Source organism: Gymnoscopelus microlampas (assembly GCF_963454915.1).
Source record: "Gymnoscopelus microlampas genome assembly, chromosome: 1".
NCBI classification, from domain to species: domain Eukaryota; kingdom Metazoa; phylum Chordata; class Actinopteri; order Myctophiformes; family Myctophidae; genus Gymnoscopelus; species Gymnoscopelus microlampas.
This window is the reverse complement of record NC_139962.1, coordinates 65,088,628-65,116,620: the sequence shown is the minus strand read 5'-3', so window position 1 is coordinate 65,116,620 and position 27,993 is coordinate 65,088,628. Positions and strand designations below refer to the sequence as shown.

Sequence of the window (27,993 nt, the reverse complement as noted above, 5' to 3'; positions counted from 1 at the left end):
ATCAATTTGGGGGTCCTTGGCACAAAAAGGTGCCAAGGTGTTGTGTGTTAATCCACCTGTTCACGCTTGGCCACTAATTAAGCGGACAAACTACCAAATTCTTTATGGTTGTAGCGATCTGGTTCTTCCTGTTCAGTGAAGTGAGGCTTGCTACTTAACCCTTAAACCACAGAGCTGTTAACAGGTTAAGCAAGACACAAACAAACACACATACACACACGCAAACCACAGGAAGACTCACACACTCACCTGTCCACCATGGAAGCAAGAGCCGTTCTCTGCATCTTCTCTGCCCTGCTGGGTAGCACGTTGAGCCAGGATGCGTTTTACGGTCAAAGCGCCACTTACATGGTCCTGGCAAAGCAGGGAACGTTTGAGGTAGGTTTTTACATTCAGACACAAAATGACAAATCACTGTGACGGTGTGAATGTACACTCTGAAGTGTTTTCTTTTTAACTTAAGCAAAGGCAGTGGTGGAATGTTTGAAAATAGCAGATCTACAAGCTCACAAGCTTGTAGATCGGCTATTTTCAAATAGCCTGGGTATAACATAGGGCTGAAGTGGTTAATGTATGTTTTATAATATAATAATTTATATCAGCAAAGTAACTAGTAATTCAAGTTTTTAAATAATTGTAGTGGAGTAAAAGTACAATATTTACCTCTGAGGTGTGGTGGAGTAAAAGTAAAAGTATTGAAAATTGGAAATACTGTCATTTTTTACTTTACACCACTGAGTAAAAGTAGCAATACCAAAATCTAGGGGGGGGGGGTAAGTAAATTGAATCACTTGTGACGTGAATTTAAACCAAAGGGCTTATGGTACACAGATACTCTTCCTTGCCACCACGCTTGTGGGTATGTTATGATTCATATCTGCTTTGGCTGTTATTAGGCTACTTTAAATTTGGCTTCTGTAAACAGTATGACTTATATACTTAGCAGTATAAGGTTACTGTAAAGCATGGGTCTTCTATTTTCTGCGAAGAGGTTTGGTGTAGAGGCGGAAACAAGTGTGAACAAAGTACAGAACTAAATGTCAAGTCTGTATTGAGGGACTAAGTGGATAAAAGTCTGAAAATACATATTAACATGAATCTAACACTGATGACAGTGCTGTCAAACAAGTCTATGAAGCTATCTGTGAAATCTATGAAAAAGTTCTGCAACATCATTTTATACAATATGTAGTGAGGGTCCCTGCTTCATCTCTCTCTCAGCTAAGGGGTCCCTGCTGTAAAGCAATTTAATTTGATTTGATTTATTTAGCGCAATTTTTAAAATAGTACAAAATAGTTTTTTTAAAGAAAAAAAGAGTGTCAGAAAGAGGCAAGAAGCCCAAAGGCCTTATGCATACCCATATGTACATGCATTAGTACACTACATGATTACTAATGACAATTAGCCAACATGGTTGACGTACATGATTATTCCAAAGCCACACTGCAAAAAAACACAAGCTCATATCAGCACCGAGGGCCGTGCTATGAGCTTGTAGATCTGCAATTTATTTTTGAAAAATCATGGAAAATTTGTGCAAATCTTTAAATATATGTATATATGTTTTTAAGTGAAAAATTCTTACTCCGATCTGTGCTTCTGGGGGTCCCTGGAACATATAATTTTGGGTGGTCCTTGACATGGAAAAGTTGGAGCACCACTGATACAGCAACATACTGTTGCTGTAAAAAAACTGATCTGAAAACATTAGATATGTATTTGGCCGCGGACCCCCATCTCAAAATATTCTGTTCCAGGGACCCCCCAGAAGCAACATTTTTTGTTACAAATGTTCCAAAAGATAAAAATATCAGATCTATGAGCTCATAGCGCGGCACTCGGTGCCACGCTATGAGCTTGTATATCTGCTATTTTTGAATAGCCAAAGAAACTTACATTTAAAAATGTAAGTTTACATATGGAGATAAGAGGTTTCTTTCCATGCACGTGTCAGGTGGTGTCGCATCAGAGGCAGAATGGCAGAGGAAGCTGCAGTAACCATAGCAACCCTGCAGCCGTACAAACAGACCAGGACAGCTCTGCTGCAAACAGGTTATTACAATTTCTTACCTTTTTATTTTAATTGCCTTTTAATTTCCCGTTACTTTTCAATTTCAGTTTGGTTTTGATTCGTTTTTGAAGTGGGTTTGCTAGTTTGGTTTATTTATGTGTGTGTGTGTGTGTGTGTGTGTGTGTGTGTGTGTGTGTGTGTGTGTGTGTGTGTGTGTGTGTGTGTGTGTGTGTGTGTGAAAAATGCTTAGTTTTAGTTGGTTTGTTTTGGTTTTATTTCTTTTTATTATTTTATTGTAATGTAATGTGGATTAGTCATGATCCAGACTCAACAAGGTCAGAAAAGTTACAGAAATAGCAGATCTACAAGCTCACATTGCATCGCAAGTTCTCGCAAAACGTTGTGAGCTTGCAGATCTGCTATTTTTGCTGTCTTTGAAGATCTTTTTGACAAAGACTAAAACCACAGACATATTCTCTGTGCTTTTAGTTAAAGTTTTAGTTCCTTCCCGATATCGATTCCAATGCCCACAACTTGCGTGGAAATACTCAAGTAAAGTACAAAAACCTCAAAATCTTACTTGAGTAAATAAAAAAAAGTACTTAGTTACTTTACACCACTGATTTTAGGCAGTATCGGCATCTTTTCCGATGCTGGTATCGCTATCGGAACAGCTGTAATAATAACCTTGCGGTTCTGTTCTCCACAGGTGGTGCCAGTCAGAAGGCCGCGCTTCAGTCACCATCAAAAGCAACACATCCTTCATTGTCAGGTACCACATTCACCTTTCTGTTCATTTGTTTTGTCTAGATTGAATGGATGCATCTTGAGTGTTATTGACAGAAATGATGCGCGCGCACACACACACACACACACACACACACACACACACACACACACACACATTATGTGATTTATTATCGGGTGTGTAAGGCATTGTTCTACAAGTGGTGTGTCCTTATTCAGATGGCAAATGCATTCATTCAAGTGAAATATCAATAATGATGGACCTGGAGGCTACTGTAGGAATATTGTTTATTTTAGCTGCTTTCTACTATTGCATCAGTATTGCTGTCAAGTCCTGTAGCTACTACTCATTTATGGCCCATTAGTTCTACTCTATGACCCATTCACAAACCTGTCCCTCCATGTCTGAAAACATGAACAAGGTTGGATTTGCTGGGGGGCATGGGGGTAAAGTCCATCCCTCCGCTTTTACCCCCCCCCCCGCCTGAAATGTTTGATATATAACCAGTGGTGTAAAGTAATTGTGAGCTTGTATATTGGCTAGTGTTGCTATTTGATGTGATGAAGTATATAGGGGCTTTAGTGGTGAGGAAAATGTCCCTCCCTCTGTTTAGTTTTTACAAATGAAAGCCTGCCAGCATCAGCACAGGCCTCACCTGGATTCAGCCAACAGGGAAGTAGAATGTTTAATCATTTCACAACCTGCGTATCGGTGGAGGAAGAAGTACATGAGTAAAAGTAGCCTACAAAAGTATTGGCTACAAAATATACTTGAAGTATTCATTAGGCAGAATGTCCCAAGTATTTTTTTTTCCAAATGGCCAAAGTATAGGGCTGAAGTGGTTAATGTTTTTTTAATAACAATTGAAATCTACAAAGTAACTAGTAACTAGAGTTTTCAAATAATTGTAGTGGAGTAAAAAGTACAATATTTGCCTCTGAGATGTAGTGGAGTAGAAGTAAAAGTATTGAAAATTGGAAATATTCCAGTAAAGTAAAAAATACCTCAAGTACTTTGTACTTAAGTAGGCCTACAGTATACTTGAGTACATGCACTTAGTTACTTTCCACCTGCCGAGCCGGCGAAAACTTCTGGGAACTCAGATTACTTTCCACCACGGCTGCGTATTGATTTCTGCATCATTTCCGGATGCCGGATGACAGGCAGGTTATTATGTTTTAAAAAACATGAAGTGTCTTGGTGAATGGCCTGCCGGCTGTCTGGTGTTTTTTCTTTATATTCATTTGTACACAAAGTCAATGGTTAGATCTGTGACTTGAATCTAAACTTCAATGCAAAAACCTTTGCAAAGTTAGGTGTTGCAGTGCTTCTTATGGCCAACAGAATGTCATGATGCATTAGCCTACACAGGGTTGAATTTGTTCAAACTAAAAAACACAGTGATGGGGGACATAATCTTAACCCCTTAAAATGATAATAATAACTTGAATTTATATAGTGCCATTCAACAGACCCAAGGGTGCTTTAGATCAACAAAGTAAATAAATAAATAAATAGCCCTCTATACTTTGTTGTACAGTGGTGAAAATAGCTGATCTAAAAGCTTGTCGGTTGGCTGTTGTAACTAGTTTTGATTCAATCATGATTTTTCTTTTTCTTTTTCATTTTTAAACATTTTTGAAATGCGCCCAAAATAAGCACTAGGGTTAATGTGGTCAACATGCATTTTGTATTAAATAGTTGAAAATAGAGTAAGTGATTTTCCTTAAATAAGTGTTAAATAGCTCTATATTCTGATAGTAATCATTGAGTGTTTGTTCAGTAACAGGGGTCTCTCCAGCCCTTTAAACAGAAAATGCATTTTCAGGTCGGGATACCATTGTTTTTTTTCCAATCAGGAGATTAAACTCACACAGGATACAGGTTAAACAAGTAAAATTGGGAGTGATGACACAAAGAAATAAAATGACAAGATTGGAACTCTATAAACACTATAAAAGTTAAGCTGATACATGTGTACTCCTGATTACCTGAAATGTGGCAACACCTGAAAATGTATTTTCTTATTATTAAAGAGTTGGAAAGACAGGGAGACCCCTGTTACTGAACAAACACTCTATAGCAAATGATTACTATCCGTATAGTGCTTTAATCTTTGAACAAAAATACATTTGTTTCAACCAAAACAATATCACTTACCCTACCTTTAAATAAAGATATAATCAAACATAAACTTGCCCACCACTGGCACTACTGGTTAGGGCACATACCAAACAATGCCTGAGGAAAGTTCCTGGTTCACTTATCAGGCCGGGCGGCCGGGGCGGGTCATTTACTGTATGTCACTCCCCTACTCTTGTTTATGAAAGTAGCTAGCTGATATATTGCACTTTCACTTCAACGCTAGGTATACTCTTAGTTGCTTGTTTTAGAAGAGAATGCACTTAATGCTTCTGGTGATTAGTAGTTTCGTTCCCTACCTATGTTGAATGCACTTCACACACAGGTTTGTATACTATACTTGTGAGGAGTCTAGGAGACACCAACATTTTAGGATATCCCAAAACGTTACATAGAAATGAAAATGCCTGGCAACTGGGTTGTTTTATGAATGCCATTTTTATTGTAAAAATGGTATTCTGCGACACGTTATAGATCGGCAATTTTTTAGGTGCATGACACTGGCACGCAACTAAGTGTAAATACTTTTTAACTTAGGAAAATGGTTCCTCACAATGTCTATTTCTCAAATTGTACACACGCACGCACGCACACACGCACACAATACACAACACACAACACACGACACACAACACACAACACACAAGACATTACCTTGTTGGCAGATGTACTGCAATGAATGGAAAGAATGGAAAACTAAACTATTATCACTGTCGGGCAGAAACCTCTCATATTTTAACTTTCAATGTATATATATATATATATATATATATATATATATATATATATATTTCAAATAAGGAGTGATTTCATTGTTCAAATTTGTTTTTCCAACATTTATAAAACATACTTATGCATTATTTATGAAAAAGGCATAAGTAAAGTACTGTTATTTATTCCACATTATTTGAATATATCCAGCATTTAAAATGATCTATTGCCCTGCCTTTAAATTAAAACAAAAGATTTTACAGTGCACATAATCCACAATCCATGCATGTTTGAGTGTAGGACAGTCTTTTGTCAATAATGAGATAATTACACATAATAGCATAATAACTCAGTATTCAGCAGTCCTACTTAAAGACCAACTAAGCTGGTAGCTCTGCATTGCTGAGAGTTCACCTCAATTAACACTCCACCTTTAGGGCCGGACAATTTGCTGAATGCTGCACTCTTTTAAAATTCCAGAGAAGAATCCACGCATTTGCATTGACAAAGCATTGGCAGATTCTGCCCCAGAGGTAAAATAAAAGTGCGGGGGTGCTGTGCCCTTACAAATGAAGTTGTTTGAAGATAATATGTGCATGGTAGGCCTAATAAATCAGGTAATAGGAATGGACTGTTTAACAGGTGTAAGACAAACCCTACTTGTATTGTCATATCAGTATCAGTCTCTTTGACCATGTAATTCAGTGGTTGCCCCATCTGAAAATATTTTGTGCAGATTTATGTGAAAAAAAGAAGAAAAAAATCAAAATGATTCAAATTTTCCAGACTGTAGATCTGCTATTTTTTAAATGGATAAAGTGGTTAAAATGATTGTGATAAAACATTAACTACTTTGGCTGGGGACCCCCACCCCCCTACATTTCAATATGCTGCATCCCTATGACCTATTTATTTTTCTATGATACTGTAACAGAGATGCATGAATATGTTGCTATAATCTCAAATAATTGCTATCATTATGTCATAATATTGACATAGTCATAGTCACACCGACACAAACAACATACCGGTTCACCACAGCCACTCCACGCTCACGTCTGGATAATACCAACAGTTAATACATACCAACAGTTAATAAATACCAACAGTTATAGCTTCATTGCTCCACCCACCATATTGTTGACTTCTCTTCATGCTAGCTTTCACCAAATTGTTGCCCCTAGTCTTGCCCTAAGCATGTTACCGCCCTTTGGAATTACACATTAGGTATTTTGGTTTTGACATTCCATTGCCTTTGATGTGTTGTGAGGTTGTAGATCAGATTTTCTTTTTAAACTCACATTTTGGAAGATGTGAGTACTTTTTAATTTGGTGAATACTTTGAATACAAACCTTTTACTTGGAGCATAGTTTTATATTGTGATATTGATACTTTTACTTCAGTAAATAGTACTTCTTCCACCACTGCTGACTGCAATGCGAGCTAATTTGGGACAGGTGAGAGAAATGTGGACTGACTGGTTCTCATTGGCTGATGGGAAAGGAGTGAGGCAAATAGGAATAATCATCATCTGAGAACAGGTGTGACTATTAATACACTGGAGAGGGCAGTGGTGCAAAAAGTACTCATATTTTCTACTTAAGTAAAAGTAATACTGCGATGTAGAAATACTCTGTTAAAGGTAAAAGGCCTGTATTCAAGCTCACACCACGTCACATCGTGACGTGTTGTGAGCTTGTAGATCTGCTATTTTAGATCTGCTATTTTACATGATAGCAATGTAAAGTTTATGATGTGAACATGCATGGTACATCATTATCAGACTTCTTGTTTATATCCCAAAATTACAGGATATACAGGTTTTGTAGCAATTTGTAGCAATTGTAGAAATATTAGACTTTTAGAATATTAGTCACATGTTCTAATCATGTACACTTTACTTTACTAAACATAGGGGAAAAAATGCCAATTTAACAGAGAGGTGCCCCCCCCCTAAAATGTCCTATGGGTGTGTGTACTGTATGTATAATAATGAATGTATAATGTATGTATTTCAGGGAGTCGCTGTGCTGCTGGTCCTCTAACGTCCACAGTAAGCAGAATTCAACGTTTGACACACAGCTGGACCTGGGAACACGCTCCGACACACACACCCTCAACAAGGCTCCTGTCACGGCAACCGTAGCAGCTTTAAGGTACAAACGTTTTACTATCTATAGAACTAGGATAATATATGATAGATAGATAGCTTTTTATTATAATGTCCTGCACTACATGATGTTAGATTCATCGAAAAACACCCGTCCTTCGTTCTGGTGACTCATCCTGCCCTCCTAATACGTGAGGATTTCCAAAAGAAATATTAACATGAAAAAAGTAATTGAGAAAACACAGTCTCCTCATGTATTAGAAGGACAATATCAGTCACCAGAACCAAGGACGGGTTACAGTAATCTAACATGGTTAAGATGGAGTTTGAAGTTACAATGGGTTTGTATAGGAAGGGGGCATGTCTGATAAAATTGATATCAAATATCTAAATACTGAATCAAGCAAACTGTCTGGGGTGCTCCCAAAAGCCCGAGTAAGCTATAAAATTACCCACATTCTTTTTTAAAGTGAAATATCCCTTCAACATGTCATGTGACATTCAGACATCCAAAACAAAGTTTGCCTTTATTGGTCCTTAATGCTGTTAGACATTAACAATGTATTTAGGACATTTTGAGATAAATACATGAGATGAGGGTGAGACATTCGACAACAATGATAATATCACTTTTAGGGTTCAAACTTCTCACATTTGTCTAATCAAACATCTCGAACACTCTAACCATAAGGCCACGGTGGGTTTTAAATAGTTAATGATCAATCTATCATTAAGCATGTTGTAATGTGTGGTTCATTGTTTACATCTATCATTAAGCATGTTGTATTGTGTGGTTCATTGTTTACATCTATCATTAAGCATGTTGTATTGTGTGGTTCATTATTTACATCTATCATTAAGCATGTTGTATTGTGTGGTTCATTGTTTACATCTATCATTAAGCATGTTGTATTGTGTGGTTCATTGTTTACATCTATCATTAAGCATGTTGTATTGTGTGGTTCATTGTTTACATCTATCATTAAGCATGTTGTATTGTGTGGTTCATTGTTTACATCTATCATTAAGCATGTTGTATTGTGTGGTTCATTGTTTACATCTATCATTAAGCATGTTGTATTGTGTGGTTCATTGTTTACAGGGTTCCTCAGAACTGTATTTCAAAGCTTCCTCTCTTGGCCTACGACCCAGACGGAGACATTGTGAGATGTCGCTTTGCTGCCAATGACACTGTAGACTCTAATGTCACCATGGATGAGGTAATGCATTTCTATGTATCTCTCTGCAACTGCAGAACTCTCTTTGTGTCTGTCTGTCTGTCTGTCCCTTTTATGCCCATGTATGGACGTTAGAGGTCTACAAGCCCTGGCCCTGACCAGGCCCGGTCTGACACGTTAATTTGGGGCAGGCTGGATCACTAACATTATGCTCTACTCCATGCTGCATGTGTGTCTCTGTAATGGTAATGGAACGGTAGCCTAATAATAGCCTTGTGAACATTTTTTAGATGAATCTGTCTCACAGGTGTGCAGTGTAGTGGTAGGTGATTCCAGTTGGGAAAAAAAGAAATAAAAGCATTTCCTTATGGTGATAAAATAAAACATATAAATGTATGTAACTAGGAGAAAATAATTAGCGGTGAAACAACGTTTATAGAAATGGTCTGTAATCGATTTCTTCATTCAAGTCTGGAAACGCCATGGCATCACAGCAGCCATATTATCACTTCCTTCACAGGTGTTACCAATGATACTAATGCAGGCTCTGTTCCATTTAGTGTAGCACAGTGGTTTCCACAACCCCCATAACTCTGAGAGTGTACAAATGGAACCAAATGGACCCGTACACTCTCAGAGTTACACACCTGTAAGGGGCCATTTGGAAGCCCATGAGGGTCCCTGGACCCCAACTGTAGACCCACTGGTGTAGCAGAGTGTTTCCAGTGAGCCAACATGCACACGTTTGACCAGAATGGAACAGAGCCTCATTACTATCATTGGTAACACCTGTGAATGTCTTCATAATGGCTGCTGTGAATTAGACGCCTTAACAGACGACGTCACACTGATACGAAACAGTATGCGCGCGCAGGTCGGCAGCAAAAGAACCCCACCGCTCATAAGATGCAATGTAAAAGTGGTCACAGTCTCACGTGTAAAAAATGCATCCCATCAAACTTTCAGATGCTATTTTTCTCCCAGTGTGGAGGAAGAATGCTTAGGATTTTTACTGTGATCTCTCGCTCTTGAAATATATAATCCTTGGTTTCTGTTGTGTGTAAACAATAATAACAATTCAAAGCAGTTGTCCTCAAAACTCCACCTCCAGTGGCTGTCATAAGAACAGAGGGGAGAGCTCTATGATCATGGCACCAGAACCAACCTGCTTGGCTCGCACAGCTGCAGCCCGTCAAGACTCATTTATGCTCCGTCCCGCGAAGGTGTCGCGCAGAGCCTAACGGCCGAGAATAGCAGATCTCCAAGCTCACAGCGGTCGCATCCGTGACGCGGTTGTGAGCTTGTATGTCAGCTGTTCTCGTTGCGCAATACCGTTACGCGGTGAAGTATATATGTGTCGCCAGGGCGCACCCCACTAGCCTACACACAGAGGAGGTTGAATGAACTGAAACAAGCTCACCCTAAAACAGCAGGTTTGGGGATCTGTTGGGAATTGATTACATGAAACAGTCACCTGTGCGTCCAGTCCCAATGTTTGTAAACAAATAATTGGTCTGGAGGAGTTTCATTAGGCGATACCGTCCTCTTGTGGTCAGTTTGACGTGTTCAATTCCCTCTGCTTTTAGTAGGGTCTCATCACTGGCAGGAGATTCACTGAAATGCCATTGTTGGGCAGTGGTGGAAAGTAACTAAGTACATTTACGTTCAAGTTCTAAGTACAATATTTGCCTCTGAGATGTAGTGGAGTAGAAGTAAAAGTATAGACAATTGGAAATACTCAGTAAAGTAAAAGTACCTCAAAATTGTAAATGTACTTAGTTACTTTACACCACTGCTACTTCCTAGCATTCATGCTTCCAATAAAAAAAATATGGAAAATTCACCATTGAAAGTAGGCTACATTTAGTCTCACAAAGTAGTCTCACATCACATAAGGTGCAGTGCCAAATGTGGAATTATTGTCATATTTGTGATGTTAGCGAATAATAACACAAAGTGGTAAGAAGGGCAGAAGGATGGACATTGAAATGGACAATCTTCGTCTTGGAGTCTACTAATTCATAACAGGGATGTGACATATAATAGTTGTCATCTGCATACTAATTTTCATCAAGAAATAATTCGAACGGTTTCCAAATATTGATAATAATTGAACAAATTATAAGAAAAAGTTGCTCACTTGCATTGTAGATTGGGGTTGGAGTATAGTTTATTTAGTACAGTAATACAGTGATTCTCATCTTTATTTTCAAAGACTCCAAGTTTGATATGGTAACAGGAAGAGTGGGCACCTGAATTTAAATTGGCAATTCTTTCTTAAACATATATATTATATTGCTTGAACATTCGACAATTAAGGCTTAATATGTGTCATGATTTGTCAATCATGTATACTTTACATTTACTTTTCCATTTTGTGAAAAAAAATAGCAAATTTAACACAGAGGTGACCAATCTTCCTGTATTCTTATTTTTTCATCTCTGTGAACCCAGTCTACACTATAAAATCCTAAGAGTTAATGTAACTCTGAGAGTGTACACATGGAACCAAAAGGACCCTGGACCCGTAAAGGTCCATTTGAACTCATAGTGCTCCCTGGGCCACAACTTATGGCCACCAGTGTACTAATCATACCAAAGTGACAATAAGATCAAACATGACTGTAACAAATGTATACTGTTATTAACCTATTAAGACCTGAGGCCTCTTCTAAATCCTAACAGTTTTCTGAAAAACATAGGTTTCTATATCAGTGGTGCTCAAACCTTTTCATGTCAAGGACCCCCACAATTATATGTATTTGGCCGCGGAACCCGATCAGTTTTTGAGATAAACATGTGCGCTTTAAAATATACGTATTCAAAGATTTGCACAAATGTTCAAAAGGTGACATTTTAGCTATTTTTGAATAGCTAAAATCTAAAATGACACAGAGGTTTTAACACATTTAGACCGGGAAAGAATCTGTGTCATTTCTTTGGGCTATTCAAAAATAGCAGATATACAAGCTCATAGCGCGGCACCGAGTGCTTGTAGATCTGCTATTTAATTTAGCAAATCTTTGAATGTATATATTTTTTAAAGTGAACAGTTTTAACTCAAATCTTGTTTCCTGGGGATTCTTCAAATGTCTTCTAAATTCTAATTCTAAATTCTACAGTTTTTTTAAACAGTCTTCTACAGTTTAAAAAAAAATGTTTTTTTCATGTCAAGGACTCTCAAAATGATATGTATTTGGTTGCGGACCCCCATGTCAAAATATTTTGTAATAGGGACCCCCAGAAGCAAAGATTTGAGTGAAAAATATTTATTCAAATATTTGCACAAAAATGTTCACGATTTTTCAAAAAATAGCAGATCTACAAGCTCATAGCGCGGCACTCGGTGCCGCGCTATGAGCTTGTAGATCTGCTCTTTTTGAAAAGCCAAAGAAATCTTAAAATGACGCAGATGCGTCTCCGGATCTGAAATGAGTTAGATTTATAACTGTGGTTTTTCCCTCCAGTTGAAGTGTGAGATGAGCAGCCAGGCTCCTCTGGCTCTGGGCCTGCACGTGTTGGAGGTGGTCCTGGAGGACCACCCGGCCCGAGACGTCAACCTGTCGTACGCCGACGGAAGCACGGCCGTCAGGAGAGCCTTCAATGTCACCATGTTGTCCCCTCCTCTCAGCACTGTCACTCTGCTCCTCACACTGGAAGGTGAGAGACTGGAGTCAACTTTATTGTCACATAGCCTAACACAGGGGCAGTGGTGTAAAGTAACTAAGTACATTTACTCAAGTACTGTACTTGAATACAATTTTTAGGTACTTTCACTTTACTGGAGTATTCCCAATTTTTGGTAATTTGACTTCCACTACATCTCAGAAGCAAATATTGTACTTACTTACTCCACTACAATTATTTGAAAACTTTAGTTACTAGTTACTTTTCAGATATAACTTTGTAGATTTTGATTATTATTACAAAACATACATTACCCACTTCAGCCCTATATACATTTCGGCCATTTTCAAAAGATTTTATTCATTTGAAAACTTGAAATGGGCCATTCTGCACAATGAGTACTTTTATAATAACTACATTTGGATGCCAATATTTTTTGTACTTTTACTCAAGTCAATTTTGAATTCCGGACGTTTACTTGTAACAGAGTATTTTTATATTGCAGTATTGATACTTTTACTTGTGTGTGTGTGTGTGTGTGTGTGTGTGTGTGTGTGTGTGTGTGTGTGTGTTTTACAGTTCTTCCTCCGCTGCCAAGCTGCTTCTCGGGTCACGTGGTGCCTCGGTTCGTGTCCCCGTCACCATCACAGGGGAGCGTTCTTCACGCCTCAGTGGGAAACGCGTTCCAACTGCGTCTCCAAGCTGTGGCTCAACATGCTAAGTACTTAAACTTCACACCAATTATGTTCATAACATGTTCCAGACATGTCAGAGCTTAAATCGACATGTAAATGTGAAATAAAAGCTTAAACATATACACTTACCTCAGTTCCGTCCATAATGTTGCAAGTACTAACTTCACTGTAAATATTTTTTATAACATGCTTTTTATTACATTTTTATGACATAGAACAGTGGTTCCCAAGGTGCTTGTCTGTTTGGGGGTAGTCCAACATCATAACTATTTTTTTTGTGTCATTGTAATTTAAACAATAGTCAATATTTACATCTTGACGTGTTGTGATCGTGTAGATCTGATATTTTCTAGGGATTATTATAGGGTTTAAAGCAGAGGTCTTCAACAGGGCGTCCGGGACCCCTAGGGGGTCCTCAGAGTTACTACAGGGGGTCCGCCAAATCTTTGTGTGATAGGATTTTTTCCTTTTACATTAACCACTTCAACCCTAGCATCCCTTTTCTGAGGAGAACTTTAGCCAAAAATAGAAGATCTACAAGCTCACCACGCGGCGTTGTGAGCTTGTAGATCGGCTATTTTTGGCAAAGAGTTATAGGTGTAGAGGGAAAAAAGAGCAGCAAAAGTTTATCTGAAACACAATTTTATACAATACAGAGGGGGTCCCTGCTTCATCTCTCTCTCAGCTAGGGGGTCCTTGGCCTGAAAACGTTGAAGACCCCTGGTTTAAAGGAACACTTCAACCAATCTTCAAGATGACAACATTTCTGGTTGTAGCTTGTCTCAGATGTATAAAAAGGGGGACCAGCTGGAATAGAACAATTTAGTATTTACATTATTTCACATTCCAAAACCCTAACCCTGACCCCAGCCTAATCCTAAACTGAGGGAACATATGGCTGAAGGAACATGTGCATGACCCCTTCCAAATCATGTGAATTCTACTCACTTAGTCTGTTCCTCTCTTGCCCTTGCTCGTGTTGTGTTGTCTTGTTTCCAGTATCTCAGACTTCCAGCTGAGCGGTCCGGCCAACATGAGCAAACAGCTGCAGGATGAGAGGCTGGGGAAGGTGTCGGTCAGCATCAGCTGGACTCCTCAACTCAGTGACCTGTTCCGCTTTGTGCCGCTCTGCTTCACTGCCGAGACCAATGAAAGGTGCTTTGTATTATCTACAGTGGTGGGAAAAAGTACTCAAATGTTTTACTTAAGTAAAAGTATCAATACTGCAATATAGAAATACTCTGTTACAAGTAAAAGTATTAAAAATGTACTTAAGTAAAAGTACTAAAGTATTGGTATCAAAATGTACTTAAAGTACCAAAAGTAGAAAGTACTCATTGTGCAGAATGTCCATTTCCCAAGTCTTCAAATATTTAAAATATATATTTTTTTTAAAAATAGCAGATCTACAAGCTCACAATGCGTCACATTGTGAGCTTGTAGATCTGCTATTTTCAAATTGCCAAAATGTATATAGGGCTGAAGTGGTTACTGTATGTTTTGCAATAATAATATAAATCTACAAAGTAACTAGAAACTAAAGTTTTCAAATAATTGTAGTGAAGTAAAAGTTTAATATTTAAAGTATTAATATTTTAGTGAGCCCGCCTAAGAGCCAGAGGCCCTGGTTGCCCCAGGTTCGATTCCAGGCCAGGCCAGCATATGTGTCGATGAAATGAAATTTGTCCCTGAGCAAGACTCTTAACCCCTAATTGCTCACAAGTTCTCATTGGAAACAAGACTGCAAGGACTTTCTAAGTACTAAGTACATTTACTTAAGTAAGGATAATAAGGATAATTCCTTTTAACAGGTCGTTCATGACCTGTTAAAAGGAATTATCCTTATTATCCTTACTTAAGTAAATGTACTTAGTTACTTTCCACCACTGTCTATCTATACATTCTATGTAACTCATTTGCAGAGTCATGCAATGACTGGGGGATAAAATGCTGATCTATAAACTCAAAGCTTGTGAGCTTGTATCTGCTATTTTCAGCTATTTTCAATAGGCTATGTCCTAAAACAGAGGTCTTCAGCGTTTTTCAGGGCAAGGACCCTTAGCTGAGAGAGAGATGAAGTAGGGACCCCCACTACATATTGGATCCATGTTAACAATGTTTAACCATTTAAACCCTCAATACTTTGTAAACTTGACCTTTGGCTCTGTACTTGGTCTGCTCTTTTTTCCCTGTACACCAACCCTTTCGACGAAAATAGCCGATCTACAAGCTCACAATGCGCCATCTGCTAATTTCGGCTAATATCCCCCCCAGATTAGGGATGCAAGGGTTCAAGTGGTTAATCTAAATAAAATGAGTCCCTATCACATAAAGATGTGGTGGCGCCCCTGCAGTATATCTGAGGAACCACTAGGGGTCCCAGAGCCCCTGTTGAAGACCCCTGTCCTAAACTGTTGAAGGCAATTCGTACAGCCAGTACTTTGACATCAAGTATAACAGGTATTACATAACCAGCTGGGACATGCATCATTCCCAACTTGCGTCGTTACGGACTTCAGGAACATATATAACACCCTAAACACCCTAACTTAGGGCTCTGCATGTCTGGAATGATGTCATTCTATATATATTAGCATTTATATTGGTGTAACAAACATTACGCGAAGCTAGGCCAATCATTTAAGCCGACGGGTCGGGTTAGTCAATCAGGGAGTTATGGCTTAGCGGCACAAACGTGACGTGGCGCCAAATCCATGAAGCCGACGGTTTGGGTTGGCCAATCAGGGAAGCCGGATAGGCTCTATGCACAGCAGCCATATTGGAAAGAAATTGGGCCTCTTCTTACTTCCTTCACATGTGTTACCAATGATACTAATGAAGGCTCTGTTCCATTCTGGTCAGGGTGCTGATATCATGCATGTTGGCTCACTAGAAACACTCCATTTTGGTTCCCAAATGGCCCCTTATGGTGGGTGTGTAACTCTGAGAGTGTACAAATGGAACCAAATGGACCCATAAGGGTCCATTTGGTTCCATTTGTACACTCTCAGAGTTATGGGGGTCCTTGTAAATAAGACAACCACTGCTACACTAAATGGAACGGAGCCTTAATTAGTATTATTGGTAACACCTGTGAAGGAAGTAAGGAAGGGGCCCAATTCATTCCCAATATGGCTGCTGTGCGTGGAGCCTATTGCATACAATCTCCCAAACACACCGAGAATTAGTGCGTTGAAACCTACAGTCAGATACACAGATACGGATATTTGTGGTTTATCGGTTCACGGAAACTGTTGGTCCGTCCGAATTGCCGTTCGACAATGCACACCCAGGTGACATATGAGACACACGCCAAGTATGAGACCGTTCGGTTGGACGCTTTCCGAATTATACGCACGCACACGCTCATGCATGCACGCACGCGCGCACACGCGCGCACACACACACGCGCGCGCGTGCGCGCGCACACACACACACACACACACACACACACACACACACACACACACACACACACACACATTTATATTAGATAGACATAACTATAATTGTCTTGTACTGAATGTTAGCTTGTGCTAAATGTGTATCATTTCCTTTCCCGTTCTTTACATGGTCAGTGTTGTTAAATATACATATGAATGAACTGTAGTCTGCACATGGGGGTAATGTAGCACTACTGTATATCTACACTTAATGTTCAGTAACATCAGACTGATCCTCTTCCTGTGTCGTTGTCTTTCAGCCAATCAGAGATGAGGTGTGTCATTGTGATGGTGACCAGAGCAGCTGCTGAAAAAGGTCAGATTAACCCTTCATGGCCTCCCTATTTTCACTTTTGTATCATTTTTGTAACGCTATATTAACCCATTAAGACCGGGAACGCTTCTGTGTGCCATTTCATTGGCTATTCAAAAATAGCAGATACACAAGCTCATAGCGCGGCACTCGGTGCCGCGCTATGAGCTCGTAGATCTGCTATTTTGGGATAAAATTGTTACTTAAAATGGGTGCAAATCTTTTAATATATATATCTTTTTTAAAGCGAACATGTGTAACTCAAAGCTTTGCTTCTCGGGGGTCTCTGGAACAACAATGTTTTACAGTCTTAATGGGCTACCATTGTCCAGAGGGTGGGTGGGCGGACCGATGGAAGGCGGACACAAACGTTTAACTGTTTTGGGGTCTGGCACGAGAATAGTCGCACCAAAAAGCCCTAAAATGCACGCATAGGCACTACAGCAGTGTTACCCAGTGTTAAAGGTTTCTGATGTTGCTGTGTGTGTGTGTGTGTGTGTGTGTGTGTGTGTGTGTGTGTGTGTGTGTGTGTGTGTGTGTGTGTGTGTGTGTGTGCGCGTGTGTGTGCGTGTGTTCAGGCATAGCCCATGTGTCGTGCGAAGCCAACATGATGAGTGTGGTGCTGGACAAGGCCTCCATGCCAGGCATCGACAGGAACTGGCTGAAGCTGCTAGATCCATCCTGTTCTCTGACCTCCAATAGCACTCACATCATGGGCAGCATGTCACTCACCACCTGTGGCACTATACTAGAGGTAGGACAACCCAGTCACATGCACAGTGGTGGAACAAAGTACTCACATTTTTTACTGAAGTAAAAGTATCAATACTGCAATGCAGACTCTGTTACAAGTACGGCGTACCAAAAGTACTCATTATGCAGAATGTCCCATTTCACAAGTTATCTACAATGTATGTTTTACAAAATCTTTTGAAAATAGCATATCTACAAGCTCACAACGCTTGTATCTGCTATGTTCAAATAGCCATGGTTTAAATAGGGCTGAAGTGGTTAGTATATGTTTTGTAATAATAATTCAAAACTAGTAACTTAAGTTTTTAAATATTTGTAGTGGAGTAAAGCGTACAATATTTTCCACTGAGATGTTAGTGAAGTAGAAGTAAAAGTATTGAACATTGGATATGCTCCAGTAGGCCTACAGTAAAAAAAATACCTCAACATTTTACTTAAGTACAGTACTTGAATACATATACTTAGTTACTGCATATGTACATAATTATTAATGGTAATGCCCCTGGCTACCATAGAGGAGTAATGCTAAGTTGAATGTACATCAGTATGAAACTAGGTCAAACCAAACGGTATGTGAGATACCAAGTCAGAGGTTGTGATAAGAGTTATTTTATATACACACAGGTATTTCTCTTTAAAATGAGCTGCCTCTGTGTGTCTTTTTGTGCTAAAAGGATAACACTAGTCCTGGGGACTTGTTTTCCCTTGTATTCAGGCAGTCTCAGTCTAAATGTAACTTTAGCCCATTAAGACCGGGAACGCATCTGTGTCATTTTAAGATTTCTTTGGCTATTCAAAAATAGCGGATCTACAAGCTCATAGTGCGGCACAGAGTGCCGCGCTATGAGCTTGTTATGCTATGTAGACTTTGCTGTGTAGACTGTGCTTCTGGGGATTCTACAAATGTCTTCTAAATCCTAACAGTTTTTTGAAAAAAACTTATATCGCTATAATATCAGTGGTTCTCAAACCTTTTCATGTCAAGGACCCCCAAAATTATATGTATTTTCTACTAAAAATATTTTGTTCCAGGGACCCCCCAGAAGCAAAGATTTGAGTTAAAAACGGTCGCTTTAAAAAATATATATATATTCAAAGATTTGCACAAATTGTCACAATCTTTCAAAAAAATCGACAAGCTCATAGCGCGGCACTCAGTGCCGCGCTATGAGCTTGTATATTATCTGCTATTTTTGAATAGCAAGAAATCTAAAAATGACACAGATGCGTTCCCGGTCTTAACCCAATGTTCAGAAAATCTTCAAATATGTATTGAAAAATTACCCTTCTTGAAAGGTATTGTTAGAAATAGGGGTTCCCGCCCAACATGGGTTAATGAGTTAAAAACAGCGTGAGAATACTGTTATGGGAAGGGCTACCGGCTAGTGATACACTTCAATTTGGGTTTATATGGTTTGATATTATATATATTTGTGCATGGATTTTAGATCATAGTTCATGTGATGTGCTGCGTGCTACAGTATGTCATTTATTGGACTGTTCATTTTATTATTTTTGGGGGAAATAAGTGGGTCGTTATACTTTTATGTGTACATCCTGGGTTGAAGTTATATTGTGATGATACTTGTATTACTTTTGCCAAAATCAAATCAAATCAAATCAAGGAAGGCAATTCACCTCAAATCCAGTTATTTTATGCATTATTTCCTCCACCTGAATGCTTCTTTGCAGAATTATCAGATTATAGATATTGGTTTTCTTCCTGCAACCAAGTATTCATTAATTACTTTAAAACTGGCCTCCCTACAGTATTTGGGGCATGTCATTATAGGCAGAAACTTAAGTAAAAAAGAAAAAAAAAATCTACAAAAAAATTGCAGATCTACAAGCTCACAACGCATCGCGTTGTCTCCTGGGGTCCCAGGGAATGGCAATTGCCACCTTCACGTTTAACCTCAAATCCAGTTATTTTATGCATATTTCCTCCACCTTTGAAAGTTTTCTTTTGTGATGCAATTTTAGATCAACGTCCTGTAGACACCTGTTTCCTATCTGCATGCAACATTCATTCATTACTTTCAAACTGGCCTCACTGAAGTATTTGGGGCAAGTCATTATAGGGGGAAAAATGTATTTTTCTGACGCAATGCGTTGTGAGCTTGTAGGTTTGATTTTTTTTGCTGTTTTTAAAATCAGGCTTGAGTGGTCACTTTTAAGTGGTCTCTCACCACCTGTGTCACTGAGGTACTGCAGGACACTATGAAGTGGTGACATATTGTACTGAGGGGAAAATCCATGCCTCTGCTTTTCAGTGGTGTAAAGCAGGGGTCTTCAACGTTTTCAGGCCAAGGACCCCCTAGCTGAGCAAGAGATGAAGCAGGGACCCCCTACTCTATATTGTATAAAATTGTGTTTCAGATTAAACTTTTTTTTTTTAACTTAGTCTGCTAATTTTTCCTCTTTGCCAAAAATAGCCGATCTACAAGTAGATCTGCTATTTTCGGCTAATGTTCCCCTCGCAAAAGGAATTTTAGGGTTCAAGTGGTTAACGAAATCCTATCACACAAAGATTTGGCGGACCCCCTATAGTAGCTCTGAGGACCCCCTAGGGGTCCCGGACCCCCTGTTGAAGACCTCTGGTGTAAAGTAACTAAGTACTCAAGTACTCAAGTACTGTACTTAAAGGGTAAGACCACTTTGGTAGAGGTTTGGGTTGTGTATTTACCTTGCCATGATGTAACTCCAAAGGTGGGCAAGAAATCAAAAATAATTGCTCCATTGATTAGAAATTGATAATTCAATCATTGACTTACATTGTACGATAAAACAGCTCTCAAAGTCACTCTTTTAGCACATAAACAAACGCAAACAAAGCTGATTCAGACAATATAGAGCATCACCAAACCCAGTACTGTTTGTTTTTTTAATAAAAATGTCAACTTCCTGTTGATTTTACTATTTGAAGATCTGGATCCGCGGATCCAGTCCAGGTTTTCTACTTATTAAAAATGGCAAAATCAACAGGAAGTTGACATTTTTATAAAAAAAAAAAACAGTACTGGGTTTGATGATGTTCTATATTGTCTGGATCAACTTTGTTTGCGTTCGTTTATGTGCTAAAAGAGTGATTTTGAGAGCTGTTTTACCGTACAATCTAAGTCAATGAGGAGCATATTTTGAATTTTGAAATGTTTTGAATTATCAATTTCTAATCAATGGAGCAATTATTTTTTATTTCTTGTTCACCTTTGGACTTACATCATGGCAAGGTAACTACACAACCCAAACCTCTACCAAAGTGGTCTTGCCCTTTAAGTACAATGTTGAGGTATTTTGACTTTACTGGAGTATTTCTAATTTTCAGTACTTTTACTTCTACTCCTCTGCATCTCAGAGGCAAATATTGTATTTTTTGCATTGACAAAGCATTGGCAGATTCCCCCCAGAGGTAAAATAAAAGTGCGGTGGGACCGCGCCCTAACAGAGTATTTCTATATTGTAGTATTGATACTTTTACTTAAGTAACATATCTACTTTTTCCACCACTGCTGCATGCTTTTGATACCCCCCCCCCCCCTCTGGTCATAATTTTTTTTATGTCTAGTGGGAATATGTTTTATCCCTGTTTCTGGTCACACACATTAAATGCATGCATATCCTTTTGGGAAATGTAGACTGTCTGATATGTTTGACATTAATATGTTTGATAACATAACATCACAATGTAAGTACTTAACTATACATATAGGTTAACCACTATACTGGCATCTCTATTTTGGCCAAATTTGAAGAATTTATTAAGCCTACGTGATTAATTCATGGTGTATTTGTGTTAACTTTGTGTCCCGGGAAGACACCAAATAAATGTCTCTTTCGGGTCTCAGACTAAAACGTTTGGGAACCCCCTACAGTAGATCAGACATTACTCACTATTATCACCAGTGGTGTAAAGTAACTAAGTACATTTACTCAAGTACTGTACTTAAGTACAATTTTGAGGTATTTTTACTTTACTGGATCATTTCCAATTTTCAATACATTTACTTTTACAATTTTTAAAAACTTTAGTTACTAGTTACTTTGTAGATTTTGATTATTGTTACAAAACATACATTACCCACTTCAGCCCTATATACATTTCAGCCATTTGAAAATAGCAGATCTACAAGCTCACAATGCGTCGCGATCCGACGCATTGTGAGCTTGTAGATCTGCAATTTTCATTCTGCATAATGAGTACTTTCTACTTTTGGTACTTTAAGTACATTTTGATACCAATACTTTTGTACTTTTACTCAAGTAAATTTTGAATTCCAGACTTTTACTTGTAACAGAGTACTTCCACATTGTAGTATTGATACTTTTACTTAAGTAAAACATGTGAGTAGCCTACTTTTTTCCACCAATGGTGTTAAGTTTGTGTCCCGGGTCTCGAACTAAAATGTTTGGGAACCCCTACTGCAGATTAGACATTACTCACTATTATCACTATCATCATTACTTGTCTAACTGAATCTTGTCGCTGTGTTTATAGGATACGGGAGACTTCCTCGTCTTCAAGAACGAGATCGATTCCTACGAGCTGCCGACTGCCATCATAACCAGACGAAGGAGGGTGAAGATCGGATTCTTCTGCCAGTTCCCCAAGTCCATCAGCCTGTCCAGTCACTACCAGCTGCAGAAGACCGACTACGTGTTCACCGAGTCCGCCTTCGGCAGCTTTGGCTACACGTTTGAAATATTCACCGATGCCAACTACTCCACCAGAGTGGAGCCGTCCGCTTACCCAGTGCAGGTCAGGGTTATTAAAGTTACCTAGAACCAGTGGTGGAAGAAGTACTCAGATATTTTACTGAAGTGGCAATATCACAATATAAAAATACAAGTAGAAGGCCTGTGTTCAAAATGTTACTTGAGTAAAAGTACAAAAGTATTGGCACCAAAATATACTTCAAGTATCAAAAGCAAAAGTACTAAAATGTTTGAAAATAGCAGATCTACAAGTTCACAACGTGTTGGTTCAACATTTTTCAGAATGCGCTCATAGTGCGGCACGAAGTGACACACTATGAGCTTGTATATTTGCTATTTTAGAATAATCACAGTATAAAATGACACTGATGCTTTCCCAGTTTTAACCTTATCTTGTTCATTATAAAACCATTTCTGTCATCTCAGTGAGTCACTCAGTGAGACAGTTCAGAAACCTGCCTCCCAGTGACATCATCGATGGAGTTTCCAAGGGAATTGAATCTACAGAATTTCTCCTGGAAAGTTAGCATGCTGAAATAGAAGCCAAAGTTCTTGCTTTAAAAAAAAAATTGAAATCTTGTTTGAAATGGCCAAACCTGCCTACCGAGGATGTCACTGGTAGTCAGGTTTCTGAACTGTCCACAGCCCACCATATAGACACAGTGAGTGGGCATACAGGGTGGCATCTTATTATATAAATTATTATATGAAGATACGGTTGAAAATGGGTGAAGTGATACTTAAGTAAATATGAAAATCAGGCTTTACTAATTGAAACTGAATTTGTTTGTATGTTAGTTAGTGTTTACAACCCTAACTAACATCATAGAGACACTGTTCCTTGTTTTAGTCTTTGTTAATATTTCATACATTATGACTAGTATGACTAGTGGGTATGAAATCTTATCTCTCAGTATATTTGAGCTGTGCCAGTTTTAAGCCCGGCATGTTGTAAAAAAAAATCTGAAATATTCAATCTTCAATTTTCACTATTTTCCTGATCTTTTTTGTATCTCACACCTGACTATCCCATATATCAAACTAAAACTAACACTACAACTAAACTAAAATTAAGCCTTTTGAAAAATACAAATTTAAAAACTAAACTAGCAAACGTGCTTTAAAAACTAATCAAAACTTAACTGAAACTGAAAAAGAAAGGTCTAAACAAAATAAAAAATAAAAAAAAGGAATTAAACTAATGCCAAACTGTCCTAATGTTGCTTTTAGGTTAAGCTGATGGACATGATCTACATGGGCATTCAGGCTCAGTCTGACCTCCCAGACGTCACCTTGTTCGTTGAGTCCTGCATAGCCACTCCTGAAGAAAACCCAACGACATCTGCCAATGCCGGCATCTCCTATTCTCTCATAGACCATGGGTAAGAAACCTAGCCTGGAATCCATTCTGAATCGCTACGTTTGTCTTTTTCTCAATTTTTTACTACTCAGTCTGGCCAGGGGCCTATTTGGCTCGTATTTCCATTACGTAGGCAAGTGAGGAAGTGACTCGAGTTTTACATTGGACAACACTGGACACCAGCCAGCATAGACATTGGGTATGATCTGACTTGAAAAGGATACGTTTTTTTTTGTTCAGAGAAATAAGCACACAGTATTATGATATGTTTTTTACAAAAAAATAAATAAATCCATTGTGGTATACAACACCATGAATTCAAGTCTCCATGGGGTGACTAATCGACAGAAAAGAAAAACATTTTGGGGGTGAACTATCCCTTGAACCCTTTCGATTCAAGGACCCCCCAGTCTGATATATTTCTTTCTTTTTGTTTCTCTCTGGGACCCCAGTCTACATTTTAAATCATTGATCAATTTGCACACATGTGTACACGTAAGGATCCATTTGGACCCACATTGGTCCCCCGACCAGACGTTGAGAAACAGTGGTCTAACTCAAAATCATAGATGCTACACATTCTGCAAAATAGAGCGAACAGATTGGTGTAGAGGAAAAAGAAGAGGAGGGGACATAGTTATAGGAAGAGACGTATACATAGGGTTTTACCCTTCAAGACCGGGAAAGTATCATTTGTGTCATTTAAGATTTCTTTGGCTATTCAAAAATCTGAATCTGTGCCGCGCTATGAGCTTGTAGATCTGCTATTTTAGAAAAATCATGATAATTTGTGTAATAAATATATATATATATATATATTTTAAGCAGACATTTGTAACTCAAATCTTTGCTTCTGGGGGTCCCTGGAACTAAATATTTTACACATGTTTGCTTAAAATTATAAAAATTCCAAGATTTGCATAATGTTTCACGATTTTTCAAAAATAGCAGATCTACAAGCTCATAGCTTGTATATCTGCTATTTTTGAATAGCCAAAGACATTTTAAAATGACACAAATGATGCTTTCCCGGTCTTAAAGGGTTAACTGGTCTACGGTTTATATTCTTATACATAAAATATATAGTTAATGTATTTATTTGATTTTGGCAAAATCCTAGGTGTTTCTGTTAAGACTTGTATTCAGCAAAGCGGTGAAAAATATTCAGACAATAACCAGGATTATTTATATTATATACAATGAACTTGTGTTTAATGTGTTGAAATAATATATATATATATCTTCTATACAAAGGTGTGTGAGGGATGAGACATTGAAGAATTCATCTGACCTCACGTCATTCAACTTTGAGGTCCAGGCCTTCAAATTCACTGGCGACTTTACTGAGGTGAGACAATTACACAATTATTTATGCATACTTCACAGTTTGATTGAATGCTTGATGTCTGTTATTTTTTCGATAGCAGACCACTTCTATTAATAGGGCATAGCAGTGGCGGCCATTCTCTGGTTCCACTCAAAAATAGTCCATGCATTTTTCCCATAGAGATTTCCAAAAATGTTTACATCAATTATTTTAAGCCTACAATCAACCCATCCAGGATCCTGGAGAATCATGACCATAAAACATTTTATTCTATTTATTTTATCTATATTTTAGACTAAGTCCGGAATAAAAAATGTGCTTGAGTAAAAGTACAAAAGTATTGGTATCAAAATGTACTTAAAGTACCAAAAGTAAAAGTGCTAAAATGTTTGAAAATTGACGATCTACAAGCTCACAACGCGTCGCGATGCGACGCGCTGTGAGCTTGTAGATCGGCTATTTTCAAATAGCCTTTGTGTAAAATAAGGCTAAAGTGATGTTTTATAATGCAATAATTTATATCTGCAAAGTAACTAGGAACTAAAGTTTTCAAATAATTGTAGGGGAGTAGAAGTAAAGTATGTACTTAGTTACTTTACACCACTGTTATTAATTCATAATTCATAATGTATGTTTGGGTTATGTCTACAGGTGTACATTACCTGCTCCGTCATCCTGTGTGAGACGGGGAACCCCGTGTCCAGATGTGCTCAGGGCTGCATGAGCAACCCCTCACGCAGACGCAGGCGCTCCCTGGCCATGGAGACTGGAGTTCACTACATTACCCAGGGTCCTTTGCGGGTGGTACCTGCTGATGACGTGATGGGTGGAGGCGTACGATTGGTCGATCCAGCTGATGAGGTCATGATGACTGGAGATCAGTTTGCTGATGACCAGGCTCTCACTTCAGGTAATAAACGAGGATGATTTAAAGGGGTATTTCACTTCATTTTAAAGTGTACTCTGGCTGCTTGTGAGCACCCCAGACCGTTTGGGGTGAAGTTGCTTGATTAGATATTTAGATATTTGATATTTATTTGATCACATCCCTTCTGGTGGCTGATATTGTCTTTCTAATGAATGATATAGACTCATTGAAAACACACGTCCCTGCTTCAAGTGCTGCAATTGTGACTGATATCACAGATGTTTTATGTTTTTATTTAAAAGAAAGAAAGAAAGAAAGACAGAAAGAAAGAAATTGAACACAGCCTCAACACACATTAGAAGGACAATATCAGTCACATACTTACACAGAGGGTTGTGTCTGACCAAATTAATATCAAATATTTAAATATTGAATCGAGCAACTTAAAAATAGTTTGAGGTGCACAAGTGAAATAGGCTACCCCATTCAAGTCTATCTGTCTGTCTGTTTGTCTGTCTGTCTGTCTGTCTGTCTGTCTGTCTACAGTATCATAATCTAACGTGTGTTTTTCATATATATTTTCAGTGGATTCTCCACCATATTCTCCAGAACCCAGGGCACCAGCAGCAGCAGCAGCACCAGCAGCAGATGAAGCCGTCCTGGTTGTTCTCAGCAGTAAAGTCAGCACTGTGTTCTTTGCCAGTGCTTTCATTGCAGCAGTAGCAGTGCTGGCCTTTCTCATCGGCTACTTTAGCAAGAAGACCAGAGCAGACGACAAGAAAGTTCTGCTGGACGCAGATGAGGAGATGTAGATCTCATAAACATCACAATGTTCACCTTATTGTCAACAGTTAATCTAACTAATCAATTTAATCTACAAAAACACTAGTGAAAGTAGCAGATCTACAAGCTCACACATCTCAGATCTGTGAGCTTGTAGATTGGCTATTTTCACTATTTGCACGAAGCCGCTGGAAACAAAGTATAACATAGGGCTGGTTAATAGTTTTGATGAAGTCAATTATTTTCTAAAATATTTTAGAAAAGAAAACGTGCTTCTCGAATCCTCTACAGAATAATTGCTAAGGAATCTGACAACATGTTGCTGACAACTAGGAAACATTTACTTTTGGGGCAGAGAGAGGGGCTATATTTTAACCTGTAATTAAAGGTACTTACTAAAGGTGTCTAATGCTAAATAAGTAATTTCCGATCATCGTGGCATACATGCATACGTACGTACGTACGTACGTATGCATGTATGCCATGATGATCTAACATGCTCTGGTATAGATATTATTTAAAGGACAACTTTGTTTTTTTACAACAAGGATTATTTTATTAGTTTGTAATGACAATGATTAAAAGATGGATGTTAAAATGTTAAGGAAGAAATGCCACCCCACCCACATTTTAAAAATTGGCCTGATGTTGGCACTATAACAGGCAGATTCACGTTTTGGCCTATAACTTTTGAACTGTAGGATATGTACAATCAATATCTTTTTTTCCCCCTGGATTCCATGGCAATTCTTCCTTGGGCTAGAGGGAATATGCGTGCAAAGTTTCACGACAATCGTACGCTGTGTTCATGATTTGAGGCATTTTGCCGGCTTATTGAGTAAAAAATTGCATATTTACCAATTACCCGAATGCCCCGAAAGCAATAACTGGATCAATTGTAACACTATCATTATCACATACAGTATCACAACATTATCATTACAAAGTAATACAAATTGTCCTTTAAGAGAACTGGAAAAAAACTTTATTATTACAGTATATCAAAACACATGAAATATGCAAATATGCATGTATACTGACTTAATTTGTTTAAAATATATGTTTTTTTTCCTTCTCAGAACTGTTTGTTATTGTTTGAAGAGTGTGGAAGCTTAAAGTCTGATTACACAAAGGTATTGTGTCAAAACATATGTTTTGAGGTTTATACTATCTGGATTTGTGTTGATGACATAATAAAGGTACAAATGG

The 27,993-nt window shown here is 38.4% G+C and overlaps 1 protein-coding gene across 1 annotated transcript; it reads left to right on the top strand.

The window, feature by feature from the left end:
• Positions 1–205: 205 nt before the first annotated feature.
• Positions 206–27,993, top strand: LOC311041837 (uncharacterized protein). The gene is made up of 15 exons (XM_084052322.1): positions 206–378; positions 1,956–2,053; positions 2,722–2,784; positions 7,633–7,770; positions 8,827–8,944; positions 12,370–12,562; positions 13,109–13,250; positions 14,224–14,379; positions 16,928–16,983; positions 17,559–17,734; positions 22,229–22,489; positions 23,677–23,828; positions 25,061–25,154; positions 25,785–26,043; positions 26,587–27,993. Exons 1-15 carry the CDS (start codon positions 259–261, stop codon positions 26,811–26,813), a joined length of 2,253 nt encoding a protein of 750 aa, XP_083908448.1. The 5' UTR covers positions 206–258; the 3' UTR covers positions 26,814–27,993.